Source organism: Ptiloglossa arizonensis, chromosome 8 (genome assembly GCF_051014685.1).
Source record: "Ptiloglossa arizonensis isolate GNS036 chromosome 8, iyPtiAriz1_principal, whole genome shotgun sequence".
In the NCBI taxonomy this organism is placed as follows: domain Eukaryota; kingdom Metazoa; phylum Arthropoda; class Insecta; order Hymenoptera; family Colletidae; genus Ptiloglossa; species Ptiloglossa arizonensis.
Genome location: NC_135055.1, coordinates 7,060,353 through 7,084,446, shown reverse-complemented (window position 1 = coordinate 7,084,446; position 24,094 = coordinate 7,060,353). Strand labels below are relative to the sequence as shown.

The following is a 24,094-nucleotide window of genomic DNA, read 5'->3' as shown; positions in this document are numbered from 1 at the left end:
TCTAAAAAAACGAATTTAAACTTTTATAAAAAATTAAATAATTAACGTATTAAAAAAATCGTACGCTTAACGTAAAATTAAGCTCCTATAAGTACCGAGTGAAAGGATTAAAAACGGATTAAAAGGGATTAAGAATTTTTGAAATTGGAAAACGTGTAAAACAAATTCATTAATTCATTTATAATTTCCGCAATTTAAAAACTCGTGTAAGTAATTAAATTTTGTAAAAATATAGAACCTTCAATAGTACACAAAAAGTGTGACGAACCACTGCAAATATTGTCCCTAGTGACAGTAATTGTTCAGGACTCTAAACGTCGTTTAAAAAATCAAAAGATTATATTAAAATTGCGAATTATGTAAGCATTTGTTGAAAACGTTTTCTGTGAACGCTATTTATTAATTGAAAATTGATTATTGCATTCAGATAACATAAATATAAGTAAAAGAATGTCTTGGACGTAAGACGATTGTGCTGGCGTGCACAAAGTAAAAGTTGTTTGCACGCGTGGCAAAATTCGATTAACGAAGATAGCCTAAGTGCTACGCATAAGTTATTTATGGAATATCGTGTCGCCCCTTCGATTGTTGATCATTGTGTACTACGTTCAGTGGATTTATCAATGACGTCGTCTCGCGCCAAAGTGATGAAAATTAATTTCGAACGTTGAAAATCCACACATCGACGCGATGACACGTATTAAAGGCGGGAACGCATTAACGCGTCACACGGATGCAGCTTCATCTATCTCATGGATAAATGATTGCTCGATATAAATTTCATTACAAAACTTGCAAAAATTTCTTTTCCGTTTAAATCATATATTTACGTTTACATTAAAAAAATTTCTATCATTCCCCCGATAAGTACTATTAAAGACATATTGTCAAAGACACGTATTATAATAATCATTCTTATTCCAATATGATTAAAAATATTCAGTTATCAAACGCTATGATGTTTAACAATAGTACTTAAAAAATGTATACTATTTACAAAACTACGAACGAAAAGATAAAAATTAACGTAGCCGTTTAAAAAGAACGATTTTAAAGAAACCCTAAAACATAAAAAATTGCTCGAACCGTAATTGTTGAAAATTGTCTAGTAGCAAAAATGTTAATTAAGTTTACGAACGAACTAGAATTTCTACCAATTGTTTCCCTTCGGTGTTTATCCTACTATACGTCGAATACCTCTCGGTTTCAGATACTTCAAAACGACCAGCTGATGAAGGGCAATGGATCCCAGGACCAGACCGACGGCGAGAGATTCGCGCTGAACCAATCGCCGACGAATACAAAGAAGTCCTGTTCCTGCTGACGAATTGGTAATCCACCGATAGCAGGATCGCCCTATCCGTTATCGTCGTCCCTACGTCGTGGTCGACGTTGCCGTCGGTGCCATGACACTAACGTTTGCCTGGTTCTCGTCTTGATCGCCACCGCGGGAAAACAACGGCGACTGATTATCATGTCGCGTCGAGGCGCGCGATAGACGCCATTAATCGTCGCGGTGGGCAGCGTTTCTCCACCGACCCTCGCGTCTAGGACATCCTCGCCGCGGTTGGCTCGTCGCCACTCGCTGAAAACGCGTGACACCGATCGATCGTCGCTTGCACTTGTCCGTTTTGTACATACACGCTGCGTGGAGGTCCATGCATAGGGGGGTTGGAGCCTCGAATGCTGAACTGAGAAAGGAAATGACGTTGTGGGGGCCGACAGACCTAACCTAGACCCGGCAATGACCCGATAGAGGCTGTCGAGTACATTACGATAACTTTCCTCGATTGAACTTCGCCGAATAACCTTGAAGGCTTTAACAACTTCATTCCAACGGGAGAGTGCATTACATTTTATTGATAGGATATAATGTTGCATCAATGCCCACCTTAGACCTGACAGTGATCTGTCTACAACCTGGTAGAGTTTATTATGATACATTTCATAACAATTCCATTGACAGGAGTTTCACTTTAATAGAGTGTAGGCCTGCGTAAATACCTAACTTGGACCTGACGATGATCTGTTTAGAACCTAGTAGAGGTTGTGATAGAATTTCTCAATCGAAGTTTACTGCGTAACAATATCATTGACAGAAGTTTCACTTTAATAGAGTATAGTGCTGCATAAATATCTAACTTAGACCTGACAGTAATCTATCTAGAGCCTAGTAGTGTTTATTGTGATAGAACTTCTCTAATGAACTTTGCTGCATAACAATTTCATTAACAGGAGTTTCACTTTAGTATAATACTGCGTATATACATAACTTAGACTTGGCAGTGACCTGTCTAGCACCTGGTAGAGTTTATTATGATAAAATTTTTTATCGAACTTTGCTACATAACTTTGAAGAGTTTAACAATTTCATTGACAGCAGTTTCACATTAATACAGTATAGTGCTGCATCAATACCTAACTTAGAACCGACAGTGAACTGTTTAAAACCTGCTGGAGGTTCTAAGTTCACTATGATAGAATTCCCTCGTCAAACTTTGTTGCAGAACCTTTGATGGTTTTATCCTTCAATGATGGGAAGATACGTTTCCCTTTGTTAATATAATTATAGAGTATTACATTATTATAAACAGATGATATTAGTAAGTGTATATCAAATCTCCCGGTGAAGTTCATGTAAATTCTTCAAAAGAACATGGGTTGCATCTGCAAGCCTAACAAATTTTATACAATGCATTATTCACTTACATTCATTATCTTATATATTCAGAGCCTACAAGTTTACTTACACTTTCTACTTGTTTCTAGCTTCCTTGCTTTAAGGTTTCATTTATGTATGTACCTGATCCATCAGAAATGATTATTTTAAAATAATTACACTACTTTAGAAACTCACTGCAGTGAACTATCCCCCTGTTCTTGGGTTGGAATTTCACGTTAGACGTCACATGTCTCAAATACTTTGTTTTTCTGGAAATTTGTATAGTTCCAGCCATTACTACGATTTTGACAAAAAGGTTGGAGACCTTTTCTTAATTCTCAAACGCAACTCGGTTCAGCATTCATGGCGCAATGTTCCTAGGGTTTGTATTTATTACTTCCATAAAAAGAAAAAAAACAACGGGATGATTCTAACGCAATGGCTGAGGAAGCTTGAAAGTACACGAGGATTTTCACTAGCAACTTTAATGTTTAAGCGGGGATTGTTAAGGGTTAGATCGGTTGCCTTTGTTAACGCGGGATCTGCAAGGAGCTAATTAGAAGACGAAGAGGGGGAACGCTGAAAGCTACGATACCTAAATGTTTTTAAGAGAAACGACCGTCGTCGTCATTTTCTAAAAAAAAATTTTTCCACATTTCAGCGTTCTCTGTCTTCGTCTCGTCATCGTAAACGACCACGCGACACACGTTGATAAACTATTTTCATTCCATTTCGTTTTTACACGAAACTTTACGATTAAGTCTTGCGAAATGGAGGATAAGCTGTTATTTACCACGGTTTAAATAGGATTTTCTTCTTCTTCTAAATAAGTTAAGCTGTCTGTGCATTTCGTTCGAGAAGGAGATCCTATTGATCGACCTCGAAATTTTTTCTACTTTTTAATCCTGCGACGCGATGAAAACTTTCACGGGCGCCTGTAACTTACTTTAAACGAGACCACGCGTAAAAGAATGGTAACTAACAGGTAGCCATCTATCGATCGTACGTTACCGAGTAAGTCTAGTTATGTAACCCAAGTTTCATCGTTGCTGAACCGTTGAAACAATTTCCAAGCGTTCGACGATTATGCTCTTTTTATCGGTGATTTCAAGCCCCGCTATAGATGTTTTTTTTTTTTTTTTTTGTTCTTTTTTTATACTAAAAAAAGCCTCGATGGCGCGTGCAAATCGGGACGAAATTCTTGCCGACGAAGGAGTCTCTCGCTTCGTTACGTTTATTAATTTTAAGCTCACGGACGGTTAACACATCACCGGTGCCCGCGTGTTTCCGAAATTGTCGATAGGTATTATACATAATGTAATTATATATAAGAAGCATATTATATATACGTATATTATTTATAGCGAATCACTTGAAAGTCAATATAATATTACATTGCAATGCATTTTCAGTCCTCGCTATCTTCCTTGACATCATTCACTTACGTACGGGATCCTATCGAGTTTTTCGATCAAGTAAACGTAACGGAAAATTATGATAATGTCGCTAATTTTAAGGAAGCGTTTAGCGGGGGAAAATTTTGGACCAAAAGGGACTCGAGGATTTTAGCAGGGTCGAGTATCCGGTATCATTGAACGTTTTCGTTAAATTTTTTAAAGATTTTACGCTGACAGAGCTTAATTATACGAGGTTGGTGGATAAAATAATGGGCAATTGGGAAAAATTTTTTTTTTGAGACACATATCTACTTATATCAAATAAATTTATCCGAGAGTTCATGTGTACATTGAACTACAAATCTACTGGTTTTTAACCAAAAAACTTGTAAAAGTTATCTAATCGTCAAATTATCCGACATGAAAAATGTAGAAATTTTTCAAAATTTCTTTACACCGTTTCAGAATTAAATAACTTTTACTCCACAAGTTCGACACAATTCCCCCTGGCTATAACGCGAAAAGTTTTTTCTAAAAAAAAAACAAAGTATTTATATTTTACACAAATTACAATTTTGTTGATAAAATTTCGTAGATTTGTAATTTAATATATGTACTTTCGTGCGGTGGATAAACGTTTGATTGATGTAGGTAGACGTCTTTAAACAAAATTTCCAATACCATCTTGGCGTTTAGCTCGTCAGACTGTCGTGAGCCCTTGAATAAAATTCAATGCTACGAGACACAAATGTCGACAATACGTGGAGCTACCTAAGAATGTTGATTCACTGATTCCCAAGGCTGATATGCGCCGTCTTCATGCGGCGATATTTCACGACGACCTCGTGTATTTAGCCATTCATTCGCTATTTCGCAGTCATCGCGCGTGTAATCGTTCTTGCGTAAGTTGTGTTCGTGTGGTAGCGTTTCGTGCACACATTCCTCGATGTAGGGTTTCACGAAACGCATTGAGACAATTAAAAGACTATATCGAGAATAGTCGGACAAATTTGATTATTAAACACATGGTAACAGTAACGGTAAAATTAAAATAAAGTATTGAATATTGTTGACACCGAAGAATCAGTAATTGACTAGAAAATAACAAACATTCTTTTTAGATATCAAATATTGAATATTGTTGACACCGAAGAATCGATAATTGACTAGAAAATAACAAACATTTTTTTTCGATATGAAATATTGAATATTGTTGACACCGAAGAATCAGTAATTGAGTAGAAAATAACAAACATTCTTTTTAGATATGGAATATTGAATATTGTTGACACCGAAGAATCGATAATTGACTAGAAAATAACAAACATTCTTTTTAGATATGGAATATTGAATATTGTTGACACCGAAGAATCGATAATTGACTAGAAAATAACAAACATTCTTTTTAGATATGGAATATTGAATATTGTTAACACCGAAGAATCGATAATTGACTAGAAAATAACAAACATTGTTTTCGATATGGAAAAGTAAGATCGAAACAAAAAATTGAATAACAATTTTCGATTTCTATAGAAAAATTAATAATCTAGAAAAGAACGAATGTCATTTCTGGTACGTGTCGTAGCGCATTAGACGAAATTATTTAATACATACGATTCGAAATCAAACGGTGGTTGATTTTTGAGAATTTAAAAATTATTGAAATTTGTACGTTCATGGTAATGAATTGGACATTCGTTTAAGGAAATTAGATGGGAACGAAATTATTCTTCATTCCATCCATGACTTCTCAAGTTTTTACTCGTTTTTACTCGTTAGCGTTATTACTAAACTGTCCGAATCAAACGCGAACGATTTCATCGTTCTGCCTATCAGTTACTAAATATATTGTAAGACAATGGATGTTGTTAAAAAAAATTCATGTGTGCCTGAGTTCGAACAAAGGTCTCTTGCTTATAATAACGAAAACGAAAACGAAAGCGAGAAATATCTTGAATATTTAAAATAAGAAATTTTGATAAAATTAATAATGGGACAAAAAAGTGTGATACATGGAAAGTTTCTCGGGATGTGACTTTCAGAAATGTTACTGTATTTCTATAACAAAAAAATGCGATTTTCATGTAAGACATGAAATGCTACTTTCTTGGCAATTTTTCTAAAATTTTTCTAACGCGAAACAATCCCTGTAATTTCTATCTTAAATTTTTCATTTTATTATCCATGTGATGAAAAACGTGCGCACTTATTGATACTGATTGCAAGCGTACCAACAAACGTATACATTTTTCGTAAATAATCTAATTGAAACTGATAGTAAGTACTTTGACGAAAAAGGTTAGATTTTTTGAAAAGTCTAATAAAATATATCAAATTTTACAAATTTTAAAAATCAATGCAGACGTTTTTGTGACTCAATCATGCAAAGAAAGTGAGTGTCTGTTAGGGAAAGCGTCACTTCTATTTTTAAATGACGATCGCGACACTATCCAATGTTTGCGTTACGTTTTTAAGCAATATTTAACGCAACCTCTACGATAACAAGATCACGTTATTCGATAGAATTTTATATAGAGAGCGATTCAAACATACAATATATAATATATACATACACATAAGTTGTATCATAATGAGAGGTAGTGGTTTGGTAAATATTATTATACAACTTACGTGTACACATGTATGCTATTGTAAATAACTTAGATTTTACACCAACGCGTCTCTTTTTCATTCATCGAGCGACAAAAACTCGAGGCACGTTTATACACTTTTATATGTATGTATCGTACGAGACGTAGAAACGAGATGCGATGAATGTTTTTGTCTTCCACAAGAGAAGAATAATTGTCATACGCGCGTGTCGTGTATGCGAATACACAACCTTATTATACCTAGAACACCTAATTTCTTTCCTTTTATAATGTACAGGCGCATTGGCGCGTAATTAAAACTATTAAACTGTCTTTTCGAAAAGCTTTATTTTGTTGCGTCGTTTATTTAACAATGTATAATCCTGTCCTTTTATTTAGTTAACGCATTATCGACCTCTTAACAGTTCCGAAGGATCGTTATATATCTAATACAAGAACTATAGGTCGATAATTTAGAAAAGATCCCTGCGATGGGGTGGGGGAACTAGCCACGCCTCTTCCCCCCACCAAGCAACCACAGAAACTCAATTTGTGAAATACGTTAATGGTAATCGAAAAATACGAATTAATGTTATCGAATTATAAATGATGTGTCTAGTAAATGGGTTCTTTGTGACTTCTGTGCCAAATCATTAGAAAACCCCCTAAATGGCTAACAAAGTATATCGCCAGAAGACCGACTATATCCATCGAGTAATGATTTGGTAAATAACCATATTTCTCCAGGACATCCAATCCATTGGATATGCATGGTTCTTCCGTGTTCGAGGAGCAGTCTTCAGAAACACATAAATCGATATTTAAAAATAATTTATGCAGAAAAACAAATGCAAATATTCTATTCTCTCGACAACAACATACTTATGCGATCAATCAACAGCCACTGCGTTAAAGAAACTGCTTCGAGACCATAATAGAACTGGGATAGGTATTTCAACCATGCGATACTGGCTCCTAAATGTCTGTAAAAGTTTGACAATAAGCATTTCACTATACGAGCACCCTAAAATTTGAAAAAAAATTATTCAACCTTCTGGAAACTCTAAAAGTTTAACAATAATTGTTATCCTAGGAGAACTCGAAAATTTTGAGAATTCTTTCATCTCAAATGAACGTAAAAAGTTTAATAATAATTGTTTACGTTACAGGGACTTTGAAAAAAATTCTTTAATCTTCTAAGGATCCTAAAAGTAATTCTTTAAACTTCCAAGGACTCTAAATATTTGACGATAACAAATGTTCATCGTTTTAGTTCAAATTCGAATCGAATTTTATATTATAAATATTAAATTTATTGAACATCAATCGACATTAATATTTTCTGTTCGTTCAGCTCACCCAAGGTGCAAGTAAATCCCACAGAACGTTAAGCCAAGGAAGTCCAGCGGCACGGAAAAGAGGGATGCTGTGTTCACAAATTTAAACGACGCCGACAGGAATAAACCTGTGCGAAAGATTTAATCGTCCTCGTAAATGCGATCCACGGTCTTAGAACGCGTTTCCATGCGAACAAATTTTCCAGTCAGAATTTTACCTGCTCCTTTTCGTTTTAAACTATCAAATGCGATGTTCCAGCAGAGAAATTTTAATATTTCTGTTTCTATCATTTTCAAAGACCTACTTAAAGGAAAACTTTACACATTGGACAGTTCTGCGTTTGTACATTGATAAAGAAAAAGAATCGACATAATTTTGCACCATTGATATACCGAAAATTTTTGGAGCTCACTATTTTTGCAAATAAGTATCATTAATCGTCAGAAACATTGATGTGAATAATTGTACAATTCACTTTGTAATTGAGTTCAATTCTGAAAAGAATTCTCAACTTATTATCGATCGAACGAAATGATTCCAAAGATTTCCAGAAACAAAGTTTGTTCGTATGGAAAAGGATTCACTTGGTGACTTGTTCCTTACCGAGAGCGGACGCAGAAATGGCGGATACTACTACTGGTAGTGCGAAGTAAATGAACCCGAGAAATCCACCCTTCAAGCCCGTAATTGTAAATATGAAAATGGCGTATAGTAATGGTTGCATTATCGCTCCGGGTATCTAGAATTGTCACGGAGTACACGGTATTTAATAATCTAAATGGTTGTACAATTTTTCTGGGAAATAACAGTTCAAGAACATAGTCTTTGGAGCCTTGGGCGACCATAGTTTCTGGTCACAGTCTATTAGAGGCTATTAGAGACTATATAATAGAGTAGAGAGTAGAGTTGAGAAGTGGATATAATAAAGAGTAGAGTAGCGAATAAAGTAGAGTAAATAATAGAGTAGAGAGTAGAGAGTAGAGTAGAGAATAGAGTAGAGAGTAGAGTAGAGAGTAGAGTAGAGAGTAGAGTAGAGAGTAGAGTAGAGAGTAGAGTAGAGAGTAGAGTAGAGAGTAGAGTAGAGAGTAGAGTAGAGAGTAGAGTAGAGAGTAGAGTAGAGAGTAGAGTAGAGAGTAGAGTAGAGAGTAGAGTAGAGAGTAGAGTAGAGAGTAGAGTAGAGAGTAGAGTAGAGAGTAGAGTAGAGAGTAGAGTAGAGAGTAGAGTAGAGAGTAGAGTAGAGAGTAGAGTAGAGAGTAGAGTAGAGAGTAGAGTAGAGAGTAGAGTAGAGAGTAGAGTAGAGAGTAGAGTAGAGAGTAGAGTAGAGAGTAGAGTAGAGAGTAGAGTAGAGAGTAGAGTAGAGAGTAGAGTAGAGTAGAGAGTAGAGAGTAGAGTAGAGAGTAGAGTAGAGAGTAGAGTAGAGAGTAGAGTAGAGAGTAGAGTAGAGAGTAGAGTAGAGAGTAGAGTAGAGAGTAGAGTAGAGAGTAGAGTAGAGAGTAGAGTAGAGAGTAGAGTAGAGAGTAGAGTAGAGAGTAGAGAGTAGAGTAGAGTAGAGAGTAGAGTAGAGTAGAGAGTAGAGTAGAGTAGAGAGTAGAGTAGAGAGTAGAGTAAATAATAGAATAGAGAGTAGAGTAGAGAGTAGAGTAAATAATAGAATAGAGAGTAGAGTAGAGAGTAGAGTAAATAATAGAATAGAGAGTAGAATAGAATATATTAGAGTAGATTAAAGTAGAGAGTATAGTAGAGTAGTGAGCAGAGTAGAGAGTAGAGTAGTGACCAGAGTAGACGGTAGAGTAGTGAGCAGAGTAAAAAGCAGAGTAGGGAGTAAAGTAGAGAGTACAGTAGAATAGTGTTGAACAGAATAGAGAGTAGTAACCCGAATAGAAAGTCAACGAATGTCAACAGTAAGAAATGAAGATTAAAGAGTCAGATTCCGAGACTCTTGCAAAGTTACATTTTTAAAATATTGCTAAATACATTCATATATTGCCATTAATATACTCCTCGTATTTAACCTGTCTAATTTCTATCCACCATCCATAAAAAGTAATAAGAATTATGGAGTGCCTTACCAAAATGACAACTTTGCTGATGTAGTATGGCGCTGGACCGTAAAGTCCGCCGGCGATATCGCGCAATAAAAGTGGCAGTTCTCGTGGGAACGTATAAAAAACGGAGTAATTAAACGTGAACACGGTTTCGACGACCACCAAATACAGCAGACCCTGTATGTTCTGTATCCCTTCCTGATTCATCGTTTGTCCCATGATGTTCACATAAGGCAACGCTATTAGCAGGCCTACGAACTTTAAAGACACGGCTGTAAATGTTCGAAGTATTTGCAATTCGAAACAATCAGAAGGACCCCGAGAAATCTTGGAAAAGCGTTCAGGATCTTGGATCGAACTTTAAATGAGGGGAAAATTTGTTCGTGAAAGCTACAAGCGTTCTACTAATAGGAAGGAACGTGGAATACTTAGCTGCCATGAAATTACACTCGATAATTATAATTGAAATTTTCATTCTCCTTCCGATCTATGTTAAATCTATCAGCGTGAAATTTTCTTAGTCCACGATGCAAGTGTAGAGAGAAACATACATTTTCAATAGTTGAAAATCTTATCGGAATAGAAATTGTAGAATTAAAATCACACCGCTTTATCAGCAGAGAGGACAATTAATATTGTATGGAAAATATTAGCGAAAATTTATTCCTAGAAATTCGGTATTGTCCGGTTTCAAAGTTCACGCTAAACCGAGCTTTTCGAAAGCCAAACTGGTCACTAAAAAGTGAAGAAAACTGACGATACAAACATTGTTAGAATTGAGTTAAAATGGAGAAACTTTTTCAAGTTCACTTCATTTTGGGATACTCGTTCAGAGGACAATCAGAGGACGTTCCATGTTAAATTAACGAAGACAATTCACAGACCTGGCATTGCAAAAGATAACCGAAGATCAAAGTAAAGTAAAGGAAAGTGGGTCAAAGCCAAACCACCTGTTCAAGCAAAAAGTACCTCGAGACGGAATCGATATCTCACCATGTACGTCACAAATCGCAAGATATGAGAGGCAGAATTCCTTTTATAGTCGATATAAGTTCTCCAGGTGAGCCACTGCACCTGCGTCAATGCTCGAACCCTTTTAAAATCTTTGCAAGCCGAAGGGGCCTCCGAGAATATTAAAGGCAGTTCGCAGATATCCGACGCGGTGGTGGACGAATATTCGATCAGTTTCCTAACTCTGTGACCGTATTTCGATTTCTCGTATTGATCGCAGATCCACTTCACCTGTGAAAAATCGCTCGTATTAGATTCTCCATCGCCCCACTGTGATTTCTATCTATTTGTGCTGCTTTTCAACACTCTTCTTTACCTTCTCATAACTCTCAGCCACTCTGTCCTTGACAATGGATAACTGAGAGACGTAAAATTCAGCGCTATTAAAGGTTGCTGGACAACGTAGATTTAAGCTAGAAAGTAACAGTGATTTTTCGTCTAAAATCAATCTTCCCTGTGTTTTTATTCATAGATAAATATTTTGTAATAAAATTAAAAATTGTTAATTATTTGTCACGGCTTTTATACTCTAATTTTAAAGCTATTTCAGCGATTTCTTTTTAGTAGGAGAGATTGTGCCCGGTATGTAACCAACACCTCGCCCTATCACTTGGGGGTTGATGCACTGATAGTCACGTTGCTCGAAAATCGGTGCAGCTACTTTTCCGGGAAAACTATGTCACCAAAAAATGGATGGTATCTACTTTTCACAGGCGGTCACGTTACCCAAAATGTGGGCTACACAAAAATCCTTTTACAAAATCTATACAGTGAGCAAGAAAAACTCGAAGCTCCTCGAGGATTTAGTTTTATTATCAAATAAAATTGATGCGGCAGTTTCGGTTGAAACGTGAAGAGCTATGTGACTTTTAAAAAGTACAGTTCATAAAATAATAATCTACATTTTCCATTTTTCATAAATCCATTCAAATACTGCGAGATCTTGATGAGAGCTTAATAAGATTAGTTAAAGTATTATCAATATTTACGTTAATATGAATCGTACAATCTACATCAACGAATTTTAATTCGAGCAATTTTTTATTTAACGCCTTCGATTATTTTTTTGGATCGTCTACAAAATTGCATCAAAGATAATATGTAATTTAAATAAATAGTAGAATATTATATTTTTTAAAGCATATTGATTTTAGTACTATTTTGAAGATAGCTCCGAAAAAGTTAATCGAAAACTTTATATAAAACATTCCTCGACTTGACCAACTTTAACATTAAATAAATAGCAGAATATTATATTTTTTAAAGCATATTGATTTTAAGATTATTTTGAAGATAGCTCTGAAAAAGCTAATCGAAAATTTTATATAAAACATTCTTCGACTTGACCAACTTTAACATTAAATAAATAGCAGAATATTATATTTTTTAAAGCATATTGATTTTAAGATTATTTTAAAGATAGCTCCGAAAAAGCTAATCGAAAACTTTATATAAAACATTCCTCGACTTGACCAACTTTAACATTAAATAAATAGTAGAATATTATATTTTTTAAAGCATATTGATTTTAAGATTATTTTGAAGATAATAGAAGAAGATAATTGAAGAAAACTTTCTATAAAACATTCCTTGACTTGACCAACAAAATTTGTCAATATTTCTTTTGATATAACAAGCAAGAATCCTTATTATATTTAAGAGGGTGGAATGATTCACTGTATAGTTTCTTGTGCAATGTTTGCAAGTTTTCCCTAAAATAAGTGAAGATATAAAGAAAATAAATAAATACTTGTTCGAACCTATCGAAAAATTGTGTGGCGTCGGCGGACGAGCCCTGAAAAGCGACTCTACCACCAGAGAGGAGAAGAACCTCGTGAAAAATGTCCAGCAAACCGGAAGCAGGCTGATGCAAGGAGCAAACGATTATCCTTCCTCTGGCAGCGACCTCTCTAAGTGTCCTCACCACCGTCGTGGCGCCATAACTGTCCAACCCGGTGGTTGGCTCATCACAAAATAGAATATTTGGTTCTGTGAGTAGCTAGAAAAATTCTCCACCCTATATACATATCACATTAAGGGGGAACACCACTCTGAGACGTCAAAGAATGGATAATTTTGCGAATTTTTTTCCAAGTAGTTACCAAATGAAAAATATAGTCTTTTTTAGAGAATATAAATAAAACTTTCAGCTTCGTTCTACAATTTTTCGAAAGTAAAAATCGTACAAAATGGCGAAGTTATTCGCCATTCCTAGAACTCCTTATGGTGAAACATTGTTTGTTGGCCGCTATAGTTGACAAGAACTGGAAGATTTGAAATGAAAAAATGTTGTCGATTCATAAACTAGAGACTATTACCTAAAATGTGGCTTACGATTTTTCGAAAATTTTAACAATTATACAAATGATCAAAGTTTGAAGAAGAAACACTCATTTTTATCCAAAAAAATTACTTTAAACGTTTATAAAAAATTAAATAATTAACATATTTAAAAAATCATATGCTGTATTGTAGAATACTATATGCAGAATATCTGTATAAAATTTGAAGTAAATCGGATATGTACTTCCGAAGATTTCGTGTCGGCCAGGTTGAAAAATATAATTTTGAGAAAAACGTGAAACAAATTTATTTATCCCTGCAACTTCGCTAAATGTTGGATATAGACATAACATTCTACACACTTTAAACTTTAAGAGAATAAGAAAAAAAAAGAAAATTCGATTTTTTTGACTCGTCAGGGTGGTGTCCCCTTTAAGGGAGTTGCAACTAAAAGTAAATTGTACAAAGAATTTCATAAAATACAACATAATTTGTAATATATTAAATAGGGACGATTCGTCGTCTAAAAACGAATCAAAACTGTAGTAAACATTTTTTGCGTACGAGGCTTACTTTTTCAATTAATTGACTTTTAAAATTGTTTGGGGCTTGCGCTCGTTACTAAGGCTTCACTGTCAATTGTGCACAGTCTACAATATTCAAAGCCGTTTTTCTCGAAAACGAAGAAACTAACGAGAAAAAGTCACTCTACATTTTCGATTTATTTTTTCACACAGAATCACTCTCTGTTCGTCCATATCGCAAACTATGATGTATTCTCTTTTCACGAACTTATCTTTATATTTGGAAGAATGTATACTTCGTCACGATCGTGAATTTTTATTTCCAACTAAGCTTCGATTTGTCGGTCAAATAAATATTAAAAACGTCGATTGTACAATACTAAAAAATTGATCTTAAGTTACCGGTTCGACTACAATTTATTAATAGAAATCCCACTGTAGAAGTATAATGAACAAACGATCTACATGCACAAGTTTGTTAAAGATTTATTAACAGAAAAAGGATAATTGATTGATAACATCACGTATCGATCTTCTGAACTTAAGATTGTGAACGAAACCGAAGTTCGTCGATCATTGATCTGCTACTAGCTGTCTATTGCATAGACAAATTAACGTTGACAAGCTACAATTGATATTATTTACGTTTTTCAAGCGTGAACTACCATTTTTCTTTCTTTGAAAAATTATTCCCATTATAGATTTCTCTCACAAAACTCTCTATAATCGAATTTTGATTATAAATTTCCACCATAAAATCTCTGTGATAAAATTCGTACTACAGATTTTTTTGAATAAAGTTACTGTAATGAAATTTTTATTACGGACTTTCATCGTAGAATCTTCGTAATAAAACGAATCTATTTAGTGTCACAAGAGTGGTGTTCGGAGAAATGACATCCAAGCCGAATGTGAATCGTATAATCGTAAGATTCTACTTTTGTACAAGCTAGTGCTTACTTGAACAGCCAAAGTAACCCTTTTTCTCTCGCCACCTGACAAAGACGACAGTTTTGAGTACTCGCATTTCCCCAGACCGAGTTCCGCCAACAGACCCATTATGCGTTGCTTTCGAACATTGGCCTGAAGTCTCCTGTCCATTTTCATGCACGCCTTAATCATGGAAAACAATTGTAAAGTTCTAATGGCTTCGAAATCCAATAATTCCGAAACGTTAACCGGATGACTCAACGTTCGAGGGATTGACGGAACATCAAATTGCAGTTGGGATTGTATTTCAACGGTTTCGCGGCATCGACACGCGAAATCAAATTTCTGAAACGCGTTCCTCGACGAAGGATGCGAAAATTTGGCGCGAAAGAAGACTCGCGTTGGCCGAAGCTGAATTTCAAAACTAATTTCACCAAATTAATGATAACAAATCTACCGAGCAAAATATTCGTTGCAAGGATGTTCCATTTCAATACGTGAATACAAAGTAAAAATATTGCGCGAAAAAATCGGCACGTATGTCAAGGACGTTTCAAGGTCGAATTAATTTTTTTGACGAATTGCTGTGTGCTTTTGTTTTGGAATTTGATAAGATATTGCAATGACTGTCAATGTTTCTCATAATTTTTTAATAATATTACAAAATTTTTGATAATTTTGTTGCAATTTTGGGGGTGGGAATATAAGTAGATAATTAGAATACTTCGTTTCCAAAAATTCTCAATTTTCTGACAGTGCTTTTTCTCTCGTTCGATCAAATATTTGAAAAACCTACAGCACTTCAATTTAAAATTGTAACTTGTAATAATATTACAAAATGTTTGATAATTTTGTTGCAATTTTGGGGGTGGGAATATAAGTAGATAATTAGAATACTTCGTTTCCAAAAATTCTCAATTCTCTGACAGTGCTTTTTCTCTCGTTCGATCGAATATTTGAAAAACCTACAGCACTCCAATTTAAAATTGTAACTTGTAATAATATTACAAAATTTTTGATAATTTTGTTGCAATTTTGGGGGTGGGAATATAAGTAGATAATTAGAATACTTCGTTTCCAAAAATTCTCAATTCTCTGACAGTGCTTTTTCTCTCGTTCGATCGAATATTTGAAAAACCTACAGCACTTCAATTTAAAATTGTAACTTGTAATAATATTACAAAATGTTTGATAATTTTGTTGCAATTTTGGGGGTGGGAATATAATTAGATAATTAGAATACTTCGTTTCCAAAAATTCTCAATTCTCTGACAGTGCTTCTTCTCTCATTCGATGAAATATTTGAAAAACCTACAGCACTCCAATTTAAAATTGTAACTTGTAATAATATTACAAAATTTTTGATAATTTTGTTGCAATTTTTGGGGGTGAGAATACAAGTAGATAATTAGAATACTTCGTTTCCAAAAATTCTCAATTCTCTGACAGTGCTTTTTCTCTCGTTCGATCGAATATTTGAAAAACCAACAGCACTCCAATTTAAAATTGTAACTTGTAATAATATTACAAAATTTTTGATAATTTTGTTGCAATTTTGGGGGTGGGAATATAAGTAGATAATTAGAATACTTCGTTTCCAAAAATTCTCAATTCTCTGACAGTGCTTTTTCTCTCGTTCGATCGAATATTTGAAAAACCAACAGCACTCCAATTTAAAATTGTAACTTGAAATAATATTATAAAATTTTTGATAATTTTGTTGCAATTTTGGGGGTGAGAATACAAGTAGATAATTAGAATACTTCGTTTCCAAAAATTCTCAATTCTCTGACAGTGCTTTTTCTCTCGTTCGATCAAATATTTGAAAAAAGTACAACACTCCAATTTAAAATTGTAACTTGTAATAATATTACAAAATTTTTGATAATTTTGTTGCAATTTTGGGGGTGAGAATACAAGTAGATAATTAGAATACTTCGTTTCCAAAAATTCTCAATTCTCTGACAGTGCTTTTTCTCTCGTTCGATCGAATATTTGAAAAACGTACAACACTCCAATTTAAAATTATAACTTGCTCCTGAGAGGGAGAAAGGTTTTTGTTATTTTGCGAAATCAGACTATCACGCTTAAGTTTGATCCGTGGAACATCCGCTGCAAAACGACAGATTATCTAATCTATGTCGATCGTGACCACAAACTTGCTAAATCGATGGCGAATGGAGGCAATTATTTAAAACCTCAAACCATCGATCGATACGACTTTATCGAATAAATTATACGAGCCAATGTACCGTGAAGCGCTCCATAACCGTCTAAGCGTTTCGAGATACCGATCACGGAATCGATCGCGACTCGAGCGTGAGTAATTAAGCGCAAATGAGGTGCAAAATGTTTCAAAGCGATGCGATCGACGCGACAGGTGAACTGTGACACTCTAATTGGACCAACCATGAACTCCATGTGCTCTTGAACCGTCAGCGACTCGACTGCCAAATCCATTTGCGGAACGAATCCTGATATTCTTATCATTTGTCCCGTGTCTATGGGTTTTCCGTTTAACAAGATCTCACCCGTCGCGCTGCCTATCGATGAAAAATTATTTGTCAAAAATTCGCTCACCCTGTCCAACCCTGCACAAAAATATTACTCTTTCGAACGAAAACCACGATAAAATAGATTAAACTCAATTTCACACTTTTCTAAGTATCTGAATCCATTTTAAAGGGATACGACTACTTTTTCTTTAAAGAGAAAATATTTTGCGCATATTTGCGTTATGAAAAATTTGGTCCAATCTGAGAATAAATTTCGAATTTGCATTTCCAATATTTTCTATCACGAATAATAGGTTGTTCGATAAGTTTCGTCGTTCGATAAGAAATGGAGCTATTAGGTTCGTCGTTTTATTTTTCTAAAGATAGTGCTACTGTTTGATGAACATTTGTGAAGTTTTATGTAGATCTGTCGACTTATTCGTATATTTAGTTGTTCAAACGTTGAAGTGTCATAGTACTTTTTTACAATGAAAAAAAACGACAAAACTTATCGAACAACCTGGTATTGTACACAATGTTCAGTAGTTTGGTGTATAATCGAGAGTCGGGTGATTGTAATTGAAAAATGAGTAGAAAATCTGGAAGAAAATTTCGTTGTACGAGGCTTCCTTTTAAAGACAATTGATTTTGAACATAGATGATTGTGATACAAAAAATGAATAAAAAATGTCGAAGAAAATTTTGTTGTAAGAGGCTACCTTTTATAGATAATTGATATTGAATTTGTTGCGAGTGAATTTTTGTTTTGCAGTTGTTTATCACCTTTGTGTACAATGTACGAAGATAATAATCGAAGATAATACTCGTTAAATATTCGAACGCGACAAGTGTATTAATAAAGTGCGCGTGGCCCGTATACAGTTCCAAGTCAATTATCTCGAGAAAGGAATCCGGTACAAAGAAATTTTATTCAACACCTTCGACTTATTTTTCATCTTCTCTTCAATGGGACTACCAATTACGGTACACCTTGTATAAATTCTATCCAATACCGGTATTTGTTACACTTGATCTCCGAAAGCATCGTCAAACGAGAGAACCGGAGAAATTTAACGATGTATAATAAATTCTTCAGTAACCGAGAAAGGAAATATATTTCATTCATACCGGCCTGTTTGAACACGAACAAGAAGAATGTTTTAACACAGTTAGTTTAATAGAAGGAATATGAACCTTTGACACGGCAGCTGATCGTCGCGAGCAACGTAGTTTTCCCAGCACCACTGCGAACCGAGAACTTCTTTCAGTGAAGGAAATATTTTTCCCGCTGGAAACGATTAAGCCTGGAATACTAAGCACTTGTAATTTCTACGACCAGTACTCTCGAGATCCAATTTTATCTCTGCTTCCTGTGCAGACTCTGATATTAAGAACATCAGCAAACCGCGTTCAACTCGAGATGAAAAGAAAAACTCGAAGCTACCGCTAGAAAGGATTCTATACCAGAGGTTCCCAAACTTTACCTGTTCGATGTTTTTCTCAAACAAAAAAAAAAAAAAAACACTTAACAATGTCGTTTGTCAAATAACGCAACTTGGCGGTTAATAAATATTTATCATCGAAGGAGCAAAAGATCGTCGTAAAAGTGTCTCGTAAAAATCTTTAATATTTGTAGGCGTCTCTTCAAAGAAAATAAATTTGAAACACACCATGGAATACAGTTTGGGAATCTCTGTTTTGTATAATAATTTTATAAATTTGTATATGTATTATCTTCGATCGTATTTTATAATCAAACGGTACGTAGTAAATACAACGTAATAATTACCACAAAATTTTAGATACTTGAGATTTTGGATCAAGTTTCCTTTTAAAAATGCAGAGCCTAATAACACAGTTCGACGATACGAATTATTCGTCAATCGATAAAAGTTAAAGTCAATGTTAAAAAAAAAACCCTGTAACGTTACCTGGGTCCCATGATAGCCATCAACATTCCAGAACTAATTACACCGCTGACTAAAAATAGAAGAAAGTGTAAACTGACGCCAGGTTACTTAACTGTCTTCCAGTTTCCGATGTACCTTTGTTGAGCAACTGAACAAATTCAGCGCGTTGCAGGCCGCAAATCGATCGAAGGCTACTGCCATTGATTCTTTTCTCAACCGTGTACGAAATGTTCTTCCAAGTAAGACACAAATCTTTTGGCAAGCTTTGGAGCGACGTGGGGCATTCCAGACTCTCCCTCATCTGGAAACATGACAAGATATCATTTGCTAGCACGATTCTGGAAATTCGAAATGTATTATTCAATGACATTTGAGAATTTCGTGCAACAGGTAACACGGTGCAACGATTGTTTGTCACCGATGCGTTGCATAAACGATTCATCATCCTCCATATCCATTTTTGTCTGTTGCAGTCGTCTGCATACATATTTTACAATTGTATCGTGAAATACTTTCAAAAAATTTAAGATGCTTTTCAAATTCGAATCACGAACCCCTTTTGTTACTGACAAGTCACCAATTCAGTCACAAACGAAAAATATAGTAATAGTTAAGAATGATCGAACGTAGAGATGAAACTTCTTCGTAGCTCTTATTTGGAGAAGTTCCTTGGTGAGAGTAAAAGCATTTAACGTTCGAGGACCTAATTCGCGAGGAGAAGTGAAAAATAAAGGGAAAATGTCGTCGAAGGTCGTGCTTGTTTTCGTGGCGCAAGGAACTCTTAATTATTCAAGAATCCTCTTTGCAGTGCTGTTCCAAACCCTTCCATCAATACCATCTTGTGCAGTGCCTGTAGGTCAGGTGCGATTACGTAAAGTACAGGTTTGTGTGTGCGTGGTCATATTGGAGTAACTAACATAATGGTAGTGTTTGCATAAGCCCTTCTGCGAGATTAATCTCGAATCGACGCATTATGATTAATTGGACACGAACAATCCTCCGAAGAGGCATTCTCAAACGAATTTACACTCCTGTTGCCATGGTTTTGGTTTCGTCTCGTTTGAATTCGTATGCTTGAGTTTCGCTGAGACTCTACCGAGAGTTTCAGTGTTAACTTGAACGTCATCGACAAGAATTGATTCATTTACCATTTCTACACCTTTCATTCAATCAATTTTTCCCTCAGCGAGGAACAAAAGCTTTGCAGTGACAAACACCATCGACACCCTTTGTCTCCCTCATTTATCAGGATAAGTGCAGTCAATCAGTGACCGAGTCATCGATACTTTCCGTTCATTTGATTCATACTATTACTAGTATTAAGTGTGAATTGTTTTCATTTTTGGTAAACTAAGTATATTTAAATTTATCAACATCGGTAATACTGTGATTAGTTCAGACACGAAGTTGCAATAAATTTCCAAAGAAATAACGACTGAAATCGTCGAGAAAACGAAACGCTCAGAAGGAACACGAAGGATAGTGCACAACTATCCTGTATAAAATGTTATACAGGTAAACGTTCGAAACACCAAATAAAAGAATAGTTCAAATGTCCACTAGACAAATTGTAAAGTCTCAAGTAATCTACAATTTAGCCTATAAAACTATTGAACGCTCAAAACTTGCAACCTTCTTCGAGGCTTTTAACAACTTCCAAACGCTCGAAACAAAATGCACGTGTCTCGAGTCTATCACTACCCACCACCCTTTACTTCTTCCAGACGTTTCATCAACCAGTTTCATACTTACTCTGACAGTATCGAAATACAGCATCCTCGACACCAACAGGTTCTCCGCCAGACGTAACCAGCATTCAACAGATTTATCCTCAGAACAGTCCACTGATCAAGGCCTATGATGTGCCCTAAACACCCAGAGACAAGGAAAAAAAAAGTTCTCTCTCTAAATTACTCTCACCGATTCTCGAACAATCTCGACAAATGTCATCGATGGCTATTCTCGGGGTTATCCAATCAGCACGGGATTCTTATTAGTAAGGAATCTTCAAGAGTATCCCACCGATCCTCGAACACCCGGAAACAGCTACGAAAGAAAGATTCTTTCTCTCTAAATTACTCTCATCGATCCTCTGTCAATCTTGACGACTCCATTGCTGGTTATTCACAGGTTCATCCGATCAGCACATGATTCTTATTACGTAAGAAATCTTCGCGAACATCCCACTGATTCAAGACCTCAGTCGTTCAGAGACCAGGGTGAAAGAAAGATTCGTTCCCTCCGAATAATTCTCCCTGATCCTCCAACAATCTCGATCTCTTCCATTGATAGCTATTCTCGGGCTTGAACAATCGATGCACAATTGTTATTACATAAGAAGTCCACGTGTAAGAACCTCTTTACACACAGGTCGAACGATCCATCGATTCCAGCAAAACAATCTTTCCACGACACGTGATCAAACTTCGGGTTATTTTGATCGTTAAAGTAGGTCGTCTTCGATGGATCCAATCAGGGAGTTCAATAATCCCTCAACGTTCGGGATCCCAGATGACGATCACTGGTGGCGGAACGCTGACTGGGGTTATAGTAACCAAAGGCGAATGTTATTCACCACAATACGACACCATCGCGAGTGGTTTTGCGGAGGAAGTGGCCGATGGTGTGTCTTATATGGAACGAGTGGGTCGTTGCACAACCACACAGCGGCGCAGCGAACGCACTTGCGACTGAAAGGATTATACGGTATAACGAGAAAACGCTTTAACGCATACCGATGCGGATTGGGAGATGTTCGCGCAAAAGCTTCTTCGAGCGACGGTGAACCGAGGCGAATTTTTCTTTTGCTCCCTCATTTCGATAATTGAACTCTACGAAAGTGGTGGAAGTCTATTTTTCATTCAAACGAAATATCTACAGGAAACGCTTAAGAAGCAATTTTGATAATAGAAGTTCGGAAAAGAGGTGTTTGTAACTTTGACCTTTTTTTTTAAACGAACTTACTACACTCGAGAAACGTATTTACTTTGTCCGTGAAAAATTTGCAGTCTCAATTTTGATAGTAGAGCCTCACGAAATGTGTTTTTTTTCTTTGGTTTTTAAAACGAGTTTTAAACGAGGTTTCCACGAGGGTTACTTAAGAAAGATGTTGATTTTGTTCGTGAGATATTTACGTTGGTTCACGTTTTTAAGAAATTTTTAACGTAAACGAGGCAATTCGTGTTTCCTTCTATTGGTTCAAGTTCGGTTTATAAATAGAAGGAGAAAAGCTTTGTGCAAGTGGTGTAAATCCACAAATAGAAATGATAATATGTTCGTTAGGGCTGTAACATCGGGAAAATACGAGGACATGGATTATTTTGGAATATTATTATCGAAGAAAATAATATCTAACTGTGGGAGAGCAAACATAACGTTTGAATTAAATAAAAGTTGGTTTTTACGGAAAAGGAATCGATAAATCGATTTGAAGATAAATAAAAGTCGTAAAAAGAGATCGCTGTACGTACTTCCCTCGATTAAAATTTGTTTACACAAGGAAACGCAAATACTGATTAAATGAATGACAAATAACGGTCGATCTTACGGTAACATCAATGATCAATAACAGTCGACGTTCTTTGAAGCAAGATATAAAACATGATAGGAAATGGAGTGGTTCTGTTAATAAGAAGCGGTCAATCATCTAATCTTTTCTGGAGCAGGTTGTTAGAAGAAGCCTTACTAAAAACGTACGACCATACTCGCAGTGAAATCAATTGGCTGCTCAAGGTCATTCTCCCTACTCCGACTCTTAATCGATATACCCCTTATTCTTACACTGTTTTGTTTCAATTAAACAGCAAAGAGTACCATTGTGTCTTTTAATAAAGATACTCCAATATATATATATTTACTATTAAAAATGAATTTTAAAAGAAACTCTTCAACAGCAAAGTTATATCCTTTAATAAAAAGAGTCACATACGTGCCGTTAAAAATGAATTAGGTTTTATTTAATCGATATCAATATTAAGGATCGAGACTCGTTGAATTATTGCAATTTTAACGAACTTTATGGTGAGAATAATAGTTCGAATGGAGAAGTTTTACGAACGATTAATATCACCTTATTAAATTTGAAAGCGTTTATTGTATTTTAATATAATAATGAACAACTTCGCGATGAAGAATAATAATTCAAAGTACATCTGTAAACGATTAATGTCCATGATGTTATTGTTAATGAAAGCAGTCAAAGTTGAGTTATTTGTACACGCAGTGCGAGCACGCCAGACTTTATTTATTTACAGGAAAAATAGTGAATCGACGAGATATTGAAGTTTAATATCAATTTCCTATGAAACATTTATTTTCTGTCGTGTAAATTTTTTATTTATTCGAAGCGCTTTATTGTTCACGATATCGTAACAACCGTGCGAAGTTTAAAACGTATACTTCGCTGGTAAAATATTTTTATCCACGAATGCGAGGAAATGGTTCTTTTCACCAAAAATTTTCCAAATTCAAACGACTCCGCAGAGTTTAATAAATTCTTTTCGTAATTTGTTTTGCAACGAACGGAGAGGGAAATGTCCTTTCTTTGCAACGAGCCATTAAAAGTTGCTGTACAATTTTTTCTCGCCGATTTATCGCTCTTTGAAAGAGAAGTACGCCGCTGGCATTAAAATAATCTATAATATTTATTGTTGAAGCACAGTCACCATTGAACAATCACGTGGCATCATTTTTCGTCCATTATACGTGAATTCTTCTCTGAATTGGACACTGTCGACGGTGATTACACGTCAAGCCAAAGTTTCCAAGGAGCTTCTGTAATATTATAAACATCGAAAAGAGTGCAGTGCATCTTCCCTCGGGTTATTTTAATGCCGGCGGCACACCTTTTACTCAAAGTGCGATAAATTAGCGAGAAAAAGTCATAGATCAACTTTTAATAGCTCG

The 24,094-nt window shown here is 35.3% G+C and overlaps 2 protein-coding genes and 1 long non-coding RNA gene across 7 annotated transcripts in view; 2 read left to right on the top strand and 1 right to left on the bottom strand.

The window, feature by feature from the left end:
- Rab32 (RAS oncogene family member Rab32) overlaps nt 1-4,067 on the top strand; it is a 46,719-nt gene extending 42,652 nt beyond the window's left edge. For both annotated transcript variants that reach the window (XM_076318144.1, XM_076318143.1), the window contains one exon: nt 1,211-4,067. In XM_076318144.1, the coding sequence (XP_076174259.1) occupies nt 1,211-1,324 (114 nt within the window). In that variant the 3' untranslated portion in view covers nt 1,325-4,067. The remainder of the gene's footprint in view (nt 1-1,210) is intronic.
- A 2,921-nt stretch (nt 4,068-6,988) lies between these two features.
- Bw (brown) lies at nt 6,989-21,831 on the bottom strand. 4 transcript variants are annotated; one of them, XM_076318146.1, is made up of 15 exons: nt 21,110-21,831; nt 20,942-21,033; nt 19,325-19,490; nt 19,211-19,259; nt 18,474-18,523; nt 17,194-17,327; nt 14,815-14,967; nt 12,808-13,046; nt 11,364-11,460; nt 11,030-11,278; nt 10,061-10,294; nt 8,595-8,730; nt 8,013-8,118; nt 7,536-7,636; nt 6,989-7,450 (listed from the first exon to the last, which is right to left on the bottom strand). In XM_076318146.1, exons 2-15 carry the CDS (start codon nt 20,963-20,965, stop codon nt 7,269-7,271), a joined length of 1,920 nt encoding a protein of 639 aa, XP_076174261.1. In that variant the 5' UTR covers nt 20,966-21,033; nt 21,110-21,831; the 3' UTR covers nt 6,989-7,268. The 4 variants fall into 4 exon arrangements, with proteins under 4 accessions (XP_076174261.1, XP_076174260.1, XP_076174262.1 ...); XM_076318145.1 differs by having other exon boundaries at nt 20,942-21,831; XM_076318147.1 differs by lacking the exon at nt 8,013-8,118 and having other exon boundaries at nt 7,536-7,628; nt 20,942-21,831.
- LOC143150105 (uncharacterized) lies at nt 21,809-22,932 on the top strand. Its single transcript, XR_012992947.1, has 2 exons — nt 21,809-21,895; nt 22,472-22,932. It is a non-coding gene; the product is annotated as an uncharacterized LOC143150105 (long non-coding RNA).
- Nucleotides 22,933-24,094: the final 1,162 nt, after the last annotated feature.

Bases quoted from the DNA above. Each gene is read 5' to 3' on its own strand.
- Bw (XM_076318145.1), bottom strand. From the start codon at position 20,965: ATGCTGTATTTCGATACTGTCAGA. The intron at 18,524-19,210 runs GTAACGTTACAG...CTCGGTTCGCAG, and splicing joins ATGGCTATCATGGGACCCAG to TGGTGCTGGGAAAACTACGT. The intron at 11,461-12,807 runs GTTCGAACAAGT...GTTACTTTCTAG, and splicing joins GCCACACAATTTTTCGATAG to CTTAAATCTACGTTGTCCAG.